Source organism: Carassius carassius, chromosome 3 (genome assembly GCF_963082965.1).
Source record: "Carassius carassius chromosome 3, fCarCar2.1, whole genome shotgun sequence".
NCBI lineage: Eukaryota > Metazoa > Chordata > Actinopteri > Cypriniformes > Cyprinidae > Carassius > Carassius carassius.
The window spans coordinates 606,738-617,922 of record NC_081757.1 but is presented as its reverse complement, the minus strand read 5'-3'; the positions used below and the strand labels follow the sequence as shown (position 1 = coordinate 617,922).

Sequence of the window (11,185 nt, the reverse complement as noted above, 5' to 3'; positions counted from 1 at the left end):
GTGTTAGTGTAGTCTCGTCTATGTAACACCAATTAAACGCATTGGTTTTGTGTTTGACTTTGCTTTGGAGAACCATCAGCCGGAGAGTGATGGATTGCTGTTAAACCTGAGCAGCGATGGTTTTATTTGAAGCTAAACTTCATTTGATGAACATTTGATGGATCTCTGAATCAAATACATAGTAAAAGTCCACAGAATTACATGATTCAGATGCTGTAGGGGTTGAAATAATACGCTACATATGATAATATAGATTGCATGCATCTGTTGCTTTAGTATAAACCGAGGAGAAGACTAGTCAAGAAAATTCTTCACGTCAAGCTATTTAAAACAGTTTTGCGGGGTTGTACATGTTGCCAGTCTGAAGATAAGTGACAAAAGGTGTGTGAAAGAAACCAAATACTTTGGACGCCAGTCCCGATCATGCACATGACTGTAAGTTTGTGATTTGTATTTGGAGCCTCACATATTTCACATATTTGTCTTTTGTCTGGGTGTAAACTTCTATCAGCGCAGTCACTTTGATATATCTATATAACTATGATAGGGAAACTGGTAAAACAGCTCAAAAATAACTTGCTGATCTATTTCATCAATGCTGTAGATCTTACATAAAATCCATAACACTCCAGACAGGGTTGAGTAAAGTTACCTAAAATAGAAGTAACAGTGCCGAAAAGAACAAATGGGATGTTGTCCCTTTATTGCTTTCAAGGTAATTCTTGATGGATGACATCTTGCTCTGACATCAAATTGCAAACGACTGGAAACAACAGAGCATATTTGTAAACCTCACCCTGAGTGAACGTTTGCAGAAGAGTTTGCACATACTGTTGAACAAAGGCTGGAGGCAGTGATTAGACGACATCTCTCAACTCTGACATACAGTACTGCAATAACCCCTTTTTTAACATGCTAGCCAAAATACAAATTACTACTATAAGAACATGTTACATTAGTATGGCATTGGCTTCAAACAGTATATGAGAAAAAACATCTGACAATGAGTCTGTGAGATTTATCAGTCTTTTTGTCTTCATTTATTTATTTGATTAATTTTATAAAGTGAAGTATATTTTGTGTTTTTACTTGTATTATGCTGATTATGTATCAAAATAACAAACAAATATATTTACTTACAGGTGGTTATTTAGTGAGAAAATTAACAGTATTTGTCAGAATATTTTTCTGAAGAAGAAAACTTGTCAATCCAGTGCATCACTTGATGATGGTACACAAAAAAAAAAAAAAAAAAAGCTGTGATTATTTCAGTTATTTTACAGCGTCACTGGAAAAGCTGTAGTAGTTGAACTGAAAGGCGTAGCAGGAATGTATCAATATGAGCTGCAGAGCTACTCCCGCTATAATAATGTTTGTTGATTTTGCTTTTACGTTCGATTGTGCAAATGACGAAGTCTGAAGTAAAAAAAAAAAAAGAATTGAAGTTGAAACCGGTGTGTCCAACCCTTCAGGTCCCACCCTGAATGTGAATTGTTAAAGCCAGAGAAGTTCTGACACCTCCATCATTGATCCTAAACTCCCAGAACATCTCAGACACTGGTAAGAAATGCTTTAAACTTTCTTAACAAGCATATGTTACTTTTAGACTACACTACCGGGAATCCAGAGAAAGATTTGTGTAATGACATTGCATTATACAAAGACTTAACAGATTAAGTCTATTCATACAATCAGAAATGGCATGATACTTTGATATACATACCTTACATCATGTAGGAGGGTCGCCTAATGTCTGAATGTCATTGCATCAGATAACAAAAATATATGTGTCCAAATATCTGTTGGAACCACTGTGTCTTCCTATGCCTTTGTATACAAGTGCAAGCTGGTGCTTTTTATTTTATCTGTTTTTTTTATTTTCTATTTTTATATATATATATATATATATATATATATATATTTGAGGATGAGTTTTGAAGATTCATCAAATTTTATAAATTTGCTCTTGTTGCTCTTTACCATAGTAAGGAAGTTAAATGGTTACACTGTGTAGTAAATACTGGGGTGTAACACTTGTGTGCATTTAACAATTGAAAATACACATTAGTTAAGCTCAACTTCTTAGATTGCATACTTTACTAGTATAGCTAAGACAGCATCTTAATTGCTACAAAAAAAAAAAAAAAACACCAACCACTGCTGGCACAAAGCAATGTAAAGATGTTAAGCAACACTCATATCTTAGTGTTAAGGTTTAATTGTTAATGTTAAAGTGACTTAAAATTTATCAATAACATATTACTTAATAAGCTCTGATAAACTAGGGTGAATTGAGAATCCAGGCTAATGTTTGTTTGTGTCTGCAATGAAATGAATGATAAATCCAATGAAAGATAAAGTATTTCAAATAAAGTCTGCCTGCCATTAATTGCTTTTTAAATATATGTTAAATAACCTAAAATGTTTATTTTTTTGTTGTTGGTGTTGAGTATACAAGCTGAATTATGTAATTTAAATTGTTGATTACAGGTAAAAAAAAACTGCAGGATTAACAGATATATAAGCAAATAAACGTAACTGATGAGGAGCAATTGGATCTATGTGGCTATCCTGGGGATAGCATGCGTGATGATTGGAGTCAATGGGAACAATACCATGAGCAGTAGCAACTCCACAGGAGGCTGGATATCTTCTAACATGACCACGAACATCACCCAGGCACTCCCACTCACCATGACCTCAAACCAAACCCAGACACGCCCTCCCAACATAACCAACATCCTGCCCCTAACACGGCCTCCAAACATAACCACCACCCTGAACCAAACACGGCCTTCCAACATAACCAACATCCCGCCCCTAACACGGCCTCCTAACATAACCACCACCCTGAACCAAACACGGCCTCCCAACATAACCAACATCCTGCCCCTAACACGGCCTCCAAACATAACCACCACCCTGAACCAAACACGGCCTTCCAACATAACCAACATCCCGCCCCTAACACGGCCTCCTAACATAACCACCACCCTGAACCAAACACGACCTCACAACATAACGAACACCCCCCCCCTAACACGGCCTCCTAACATAACCACCACCCTGAACCAAACACGGCCTCCCAACATAACCAACATCCCACCCGTAACACGGCCTCCTAACATAACCACCACCCTGAACCAAACACGGCCTCCCAACATAACCAACATCCCGCCCCTAACACGGCCTCGAAACATAACCACCACCCTGAACCAAACACGGCCTCCCAACATAACCAACATCCCGCCCTTAACCAGGCCTCCAAACATAACCACCACCCTGAACCAAACACGGCCTACCAACATAACCAACATCCCACCCGTAACACGGCCTCCTAACATAACCACCACCCTGAACCAAACACGGCCTCACAACATAACGAACACCCCCCCCCTAACACGGCCTCCTAACATAACCACCACCCTGAACCAAACACGGCCTCCCAACATAACCAACATCCCACCCGTAACACGGCCTCCTAACATAACCACCACCCTGAACCAAACACGACCTCCCAACATAACCAACATCCCGCCCCTAACACGGCCTCGAAACATAACCACCACCCTGAACCAAACACGGCCTCCCAACATAACCAACATCCCGCCCTTAACAAGGCCTCCAAACATAACCACCACTCTGAACCAAACACGGCCTACCAACATAACCAACATCCCGCCCCTGACACGGCCTCCTAACATAACCACCACCCTGAACCAAACACGGCCTCCCAACATAACCAACATCATGCCCTTAACCAGGCCTCCAAACATAACCACCACCCTGAACCAAACACGGCCTCCCAACATAACCAACATCCCGCCTCTAACACGGCCTCCTAACATAACCACCACCCTGAACCAAACACGGCCTCCCAACATAACCAACATCCCGCCCTTAACCAGGCCTCCAAACATAACCACCACCCTGAACCAAACACGGCCTCCCAACATAACCAACATCCCGCCCTTAATCAGGCCTCCAAACATAACCACCACCCTGAACCAAACACGGCCTCCCAACATAACCAACATCCCGCCCCTGACACGGCCTCCTAACATAACCACTACCCTGAACCAAACACGGCCTCCCAACATAACCAACATCCCGCCCTTAACCAGGCCTCCAAACATAACCACCACCCTGAACCAAACACGGCCTCCCAACATAACCAACATTCCGCATCTAACACGGCCTCCTAACATAACCACCACCCTGAACCAAACACGGCCTCCCAACATAACCAACTTCCTGCCCTTAACACAGCCACCAAACATAACCAACACCCTGAATCAAACACGGCCTCCCAACATAACCAACATCCCCCCCCTAACACGGCCACCAAACATAACCACCACCCTGAACCAAACACGGCCTCCCAACATAACCAACATCCCGCCCTTAACCAGGCCTCCAAACATAACCTCCACCCTGAACCAAACACGGCCTCCCAACATAACCAACTTGACCCAGACACGGCCATCCAACATCACCACAAACCCAACACAGTCAGGCCCCATCACTGTAACAAACATTATAACAATGTCAAGTTCTAATACTCAATCAATAGTAAGTCATTTATTTTTTCTGTTTAAAAATGTAAATGGCAATCTCAGCTGTTAAAGCTCAAGTTCTTTTCTATTGCAGGAAATCACTGGCAGGGATAACTGCAGGAGAGATAGAGCATGTTTCTCCGCTCCACCTTCCTGTAATCCAGGTGCACAAGGTTCCTGCTATTTCCTCTCCACAAGAGGAGTAAGCGGAAATGCAAATAATTTTACTTTTGAGCTCAGTGGAGAGACAGATGGTTACATTGGAGCTGGCCTTTCTAGAGACATCAGTGTAAGAGATTATATCAAGTTGCTTTTACATTAGACATTTCTTTAAAAAAAAAAAAGTCCTTAACTATTAAACATTACACTCTGTTAAACTGAATGGCATTCTGGTTGCCTGACTAATCAACTTTTCTCATTCATAGGGTCAGGGTGCCACCGTCTATTCTTGCGCCAATATCAATGGTGCACTGAAGTTGATTCGTTCCACGCTGAACAATCAAATTCTGACTCAGGATAATACAGTAAGGCTCTTTTTCTAAAACCGGTAATGCATAAAAGCTGATTAAAAGATACTAGCTTTGACTTCCTCATCCTCTAGTCAATAACATCCAGCAATAACACCATCAACTGCCTTCTTATAGTTATTTACTGTTGAGGAAGAATTGTGTCCAACTCCTTAAAGTTTTGTTCTGTGATATTTGTAGACTTTTAAGCATGAATGTGCATTTCAAGTCATTTTAATGCCACAACATTTAACAAGTGTTTAGGTACTTCACTACACTGAATATACTTACATTTCGTGGTTTTTTTAGCTATTCTGAGCTAGGATTGTTTGTATGCTTAATAACTCAGAAACAGTTTCTGTGCCATCGTTGCAGTGTAACATTAAGTAATATCCTTCTGTTGTGTCACAGTTCATCCCTGGAAGCTTCCGTGGCTCAGTGATTGGCAAAAAGATTCAATGCATTTTCAATGCTGCAGGTCTCAACAGCATAGCCCGTGCTGCAACCACAGAAACTTTTGTCTTCCTTTTAACAGGCAGTGTATCAAATGGTGAGTGCAAAACTTTGATCAAGTGACTTACATATATTATGTTTTGAGGCAGAATGAAACCATTTTCTTCCATCTAATCCTATTTCCAGGTTCTCTTGAATCTCCAGTCAGTAAACTAGCCACCAATGGGTCAGTAGACTTAAGCAACCCTAACAGCACAGATGTATCAGTAATAACCAGTACAAATGCCACTGTATCTAATACCACATCAATATCAACCACTACACCATCTACGAACCTGACCCGGACTGTCCCTCCCAACATGAATGCCAATGTGACAAAAATGGGTCCCCTCAACACGACTGCAAACCTGACCCAGACGCGTCCTCCCAACGCCACCTCCAACATGACACAAATGGGTCCCCTCAACACGACTGCAAACTTGACCCAGACGCGTCCTTCCAACATGACCGCCAACATGACCGAAATGGGTCCCCTCAACACGACTGCAAACTTGACCCAGACGCGTCCTCCCAACACGACTGCCAACATGACCCAAATGGGTCCCCTCAACACGACTGCAAACTTGACCCAGACGCGTCCTCCCAACATGACCGCCAACATGACCCAAATGGGTCCCCTCAACACGACTGCGAACTTGACCCAGACGCGTCCTCCCAACACGACCGCCAACATGACTCAAACACGCCCTGCCAACATAACCACAAACTTAACCCCAAAACCGTCAGGCTCTAATACCTTGGCCAACGGCTACACCAATAACCCACCATTGGTAAGCCTTTTCCCTTATTTACCATCCTGACTGTTGAAGTGAAATTTGTATTTAAATGATAAAAATTACTTTTACAAGTTAGCTTGTAAACCCAGCACTTACGTTTTCCATCTAATTTGACTTTGTTTACTGAAGGAAATCACTGGCAGGGATAACTGCAAGAGAGATAGAGCATGTTTCTCCGCTCCACCTTCCTGTAATCCAGGGGCACAAGGTTCCTGCTATTTCCTCTCCACAAGAGGAGTAAGTGGAAATGCAAATAATTTTACTTTTGAGCTCAGTGGGGAGACAGATGGTTACATTGGAGCAGGCCTCTCTCGAGACAAAAGTGTAAGTGATCAAATCCATTTTTTTAAATGATTAAATATAATAATCAAGCACTGTAATTAAAAACCCAAACTAAGGTTCCCTGACAAATTTACTTTTTTCATCTTCAGGGTCAAGGAGCCACTGTCTATTCTTGTGCCGCAGTCAATAATGAACTGAAGTTTTTCCGTTCCACACTCAACAATCAAATACTGACTCAGGATAGCACAGTAAGACCATTTTTCAGAGAGCCTTCTCTATACTTCTCTATAGTTCTCTATACTCTATACTATGCCAATATAAGCAAGGGATATTCTTAACAGTAAACAATATGGTAGTATATGAAAAAATGTGAATGGTAATGTCCACACAGGAATCAAATGTTGCCTCTAAAATCTGTGTAAAAATGCAATAATACTTAAAAATGTACTAAAATAGACTTTCTCACAGCACTGTATATGCCACATTAGATGTAGGTTACTTGCCATCTTTGCAGTTTAATATTCAGAAATATTATTTCTGTCTTGCTGCAGTTAAACCCTGGAAGTTTCCGTGGTTCGATGATTGGAAAAAAGATTCAGTGCATTTTCACTGCTGCAGGTCTCAGCAGCAATGCCCGTGCTGCAACCACAGATAGTTTTGTCTTCTTTTTAACAGGAACCGTCTCAAATGGTGAGTGTGACACATTGATCAAGTGATAAATTATTATTATCATGACGTATTTATTTTATTTTATCAATTTATTTTGCAAACGTAATTCTTACTCCTCTCTTTACTCCTTTTCCAGGTTCTCTGGATTCTCCAGTGACTAGACTAGCCACAAATGGGTCAGTGGACTTAAGCAACCCTAACAGCACAGATGTATCAGTAATAACACCCAGTATAAATGCCACCACTACATCCCCAAACACCACCGCATCTAATGTCACTGTAGCATTAAACACCACTGCATCTACTCCATCCGGAATATCTACAGCTAATAATGGCACAACCAATGTAAGTGGTAACAGACTGGCAAGACCGTTTTTGTTCATATTTACGATTGTGTTGCTATTTGTGGTGAAGTTGAAGTAAAATGTTTGTGGAGTCAATGATAACAGCTATTGTGTTGGATGCCTAATTATTATAGTATTTTTTTTTTAAGCTTGAATTTACTTGAGATTTTATGCAATTTGTAAACATTCTTAACAGATGTATATGAATTTCCGCATTGCATTTCAAGGCTAATATCAACATAACTTTGCAGGACAAGGTCACCAAAGACAACTGTAAGAAGGACAGGGCATGTTTCTCCACTCCAGCCGACTGTGATCCATCCAGCTCAAGTAGCTGCTTTTTTGCCTCCACAAGAAGAGTGAACGGAAACTCTGACAATCTCACTTTTGAGCTCAGCGGGGATACACCTGGTTACATTGCAGTTGGCTTGTCTCGAGACAAGAAGGTCAGAAAAACATAAAATGTATTCCTTATATATCCTTGTAATAAAATAAATAAATAAATACATAAATAAATATATTTAAAAATCTGGTTTTGGACAAAAAACTAAATCTCAGATTTGGGTTCTCAGACTTCTCTAACTTTTCTTCTCACAGGGTGATAATGACACAGTCTATTCTTGTGTCAACGACAATGGTGTGGCGAGGTTCATCCGTGCCACGCTGAATAATACCATTCTGACTCCGGATAAGTCTGTAAGAAAACCCTTTTACAGAGCAGTTTCTTTTATTACCAAGCTTTGCACAAAAGATTATTGACCATAAATGATGTGGTAATGAACAGCAATTTGTATGGCTTTAAAGAACAAAGCATTCTGGGACAACTATACAGTAGAACAGTAACAATGCAAATGTTTGTTCAAACCCAGAGTAGAGCTGGAGGGTTAATGGAATGCTTGAAGTGAAGGAACACCTCCATCACTGTGACATTTGTACTTGTTTTGTCTTGCAGTTTAACCCCGGATCCTTCCGTGGCTCTGTGAACAGCACTAGGATTCAGTGCATTTTTGTAGCTGCGGGTCTCAGCAGCACTGCCCGTGCGGCAAATACAAGTACTTTCCTCTATATCTTCACTGGCAACTATACAAACGGTAAGAGTGACACTACGAAAAAAGTTCTGAAGGAGATTCCAGGTTGTAGCAAAATTTAAATGCTTTCTTTGTTTCCATTTCCACAGGCACTCTAGGGTCACCAGTCACACGACTGTCTACAAATTCACAGGTTGATCTAACCAACACTAACAGCTCAGAGGTCATAACACCCACTACTGTGGTTTCTACTACAGTAAAACCTGCTACAACAGCAGGGAGCAATGCACTGCATCACGCTGCATCTCAGGGTAAGAACTCTATATGGCCACACCAGGCCAGGCAGAATCTGCATTTCGAGAGAAAATCTCTACTGTGTGTTAGAAAGAGTGACACAAAAGGACTACTCTTTAGCTGCTAAATGCTCTTATTTGAAATGAATTGGTGCATGATACTGTACATATTTGCCCAACGAACAGGTCTAGCCAATAGAAGTATTATCATTTTCGTGATGTGCTTTTCAAGAGTCAGTTACCTGGGCAAAAAGATAAAGCATTTGGAGTTCTTTAACAAATGACTTATTCCTTTTTCTTGTCTTTCCAGCTGCTCTGCTAATTCTCTCAGGGATCCTTGCAGTCCTCCTGTTGTAAGGATACTGCGAACACATCATTTACTTTCTGAAATTGGGCAATGAGCCTTGAACGCTTGATGAACCCAACACTGAAGTATATGTAACTGTGCAATATTGGGACTTTGAGAACAGTGAAGAAAAGAGCTGAAAATGTTGGGAAGACGGCAATACACCATTTTTGTGACCTGTGTGTATGTGGGAGAGAGGTTATGTTTGAGAGTGTTTTTGTGAGCATTAGTGTTCATATTCTAATAACGTACTGCTTGGTTCCTTCACAGAGAGGGCCTGAAATTAATAATAAAAAAAATGAAATAAAATGGTCTATTTATGCAAGTATGATGCCACCAAGTGGCTGAAATTATTAAAGATGATTATTTTTAAATGTCTTAATTTATATCTGCAGCTGTTGCCTCAAAACTGTTTTAAAGTCACATGTATATTTTTATTTGAAGAAAAAGAATATATAATAAACTGTTCATGTAAACAATGAAACTCCTAGATCTCTCTCTCTCTCTCTCTCTCTCTCTCTCTGTCTATGTGTACTTTCAGCAGTATAATCATAAGGGTTTAAGGCAAGCATAGAACAAAGCTAAATGCAAACAGTATGTAAAGTTAGGAGAGTGAAAGGAGAGTGCAATGGAGAACTTTGTTGATGTCAAATGGTTGCAAATTCAATTAAGCAGGGGTATGTTTCACAAAAGCAACCACGGAAGCAAGTTCCTTCATTACGAATAGAGCTCAGTGGAACTTTCAAACATAGGGGACACTATATGTAGTGCAAGTGACAGAACTTGAGATTGTCAATGCTTTTGAAGCAGAGGCTCCTCTGTTACTGTTAGCATAGCACCATATACATGTGTGGTGTTCAACAGCAGAGAAATCTTTGCCATTGAATGGACATTTAAAAGGGCTTGAGTGTGTGGATGCAAAATGGACATTTAGTTTCTGACATCAGTTTGATTTTGGGACACGTTTCAAAAGGATATGTGGCAAATCAATGCTGTCCGAGGAGCCAGTTAAGAAATAATAATAATAATAATAATAATAATAAAATGCTACTTAAACTTGATCAGGCTGACATAATTGATTGATTAACATTTGTGATCAACTGATATCAAGGTGCCCGCTGGGTTACTTGCAGCCCAATATGTTTGAAGGAACCGTGACCTGTGTCCAGCTCACATTCTGTCACTTCCTCTCACCGTACATGTCATGTAATGTAAAACATTTGCCTGGGGAACTGTTAACACTTACAAGAATGTGTTTCAATAAAAATTTACTTTGTGATATGACTATTTTCTGGTAGTTTTGTGTGTGTGTGTGTGTGTGTGTGTGTGTGTGTGTGCACGCCTACCCTGTGGTAGGAAAAAAAATTGCTTCGATTACATTTAGCACTGTAGAATGCATGCAAGACCGTTTTGGATGTGTGTGTGTGTGTGTGTGTGTGTGTGTGTGTGTGTGTGTGTGTGTGTGTGTGTGTGTGTGAGGTCAATCCATGGCGCAGCACTAGTTCACTTGGTAGTTGTACTCCATATTGCTGTATCTATAGATCTGTGATTACTGAGATGTGGAGATCATGTAAGTAACCGTGGAATCCAGGCATAAAACCACAATTCAGTGAATGTGATATGGACTAATGTCAGTAATTTTTAATCTGTTGCTTTGTGATCTTCGTTCACAATCAGTATTGGAGCATTTATTTTTTATTATTTGTATATATATATATATATATATATATATATATATATATATATATATATATATTTATTTATTTATTTTTATTATTTTTTTTTTTTTTGAAGTCAATTTGTAAACATTAAGGTGCCCTTAAGGGTGACTTTTCCATGTTTCAGGTGCTATAATCATGTCCTCAGTTCATC

General features: G+C 40.1%; 1 protein-coding gene and 1 long non-coding RNA gene across 2 annotated transcripts; one reads left to right on the top strand and one right to left on the bottom strand.

The window, feature by feature from the left end:
• Window positions 1-1,461: 1,461 nt before the first annotated feature.
• LOC132113461 (uncharacterized) lies at window positions 1,462-3,303 on the bottom strand. Its single transcript, XR_009425171.1, has 3 exons — window positions 2,690-3,303; window positions 2,489-2,653; window positions 1,462-1,557 (listed from the first exon to the last, which is right to left on the bottom strand). It is a non-coding gene; the product is annotated as an uncharacterized LOC132113461 (long non-coding RNA).
• Window positions 3,304-4,394: 1,091 nt separating this feature from the next.
• On the top strand, window positions 4,395-9,590 carry si:cabz01007794.1 (uncharacterized). The gene is made up of 15 exons (XM_059524027.1): window positions 4,395-4,572; window positions 4,651-4,845; window positions 4,982-5,080; window positions 5,474-5,612; window positions 5,702-6,345; window positions 6,481-6,675; window positions 6,783-6,881; window positions 7,185-7,323; window positions 7,439-7,565; window positions 7,599-7,647; window positions 7,898-8,092; window positions 8,244-8,342; window positions 8,599-8,737; window positions 8,824-8,985; window positions 9,278-9,590. The coding sequence occupies exons 1-15, from the start codon at window positions 4,546-4,548 to the stop codon at window positions 9,322-9,324; spliced, it is 2,355 nt and encodes a 784-aa protein (XP_059380010.1). The 5' UTR covers window positions 4,395-4,545; the 3' UTR covers window positions 9,325-9,590.
• Window positions 9,591-11,185: the final 1,595 nt, after the last annotated feature.

Bases quoted from the DNA above. Each gene is read 5' to 3' on its own strand.
- si:cabz01007794.1 (XM_059524027.1), top strand. From the start codon at position 4,546: ATGTCAAGTTCTAATACTCAATCAATA. The intron at 6,676-6,782 runs GTAAGTGATCAA...TTTCATCTTCAG, and splicing joins GCCTCTCTCGAGACAAAAGT to GGTCAAGGAGCCACTGTCTA. The intron at 8,738-8,823 runs GTAAGAGTGACA...CCATTTCCACAG, and splicing joins CACTGGCAACTATACAAACG to GCACTCTAGGGTCACCAGTC.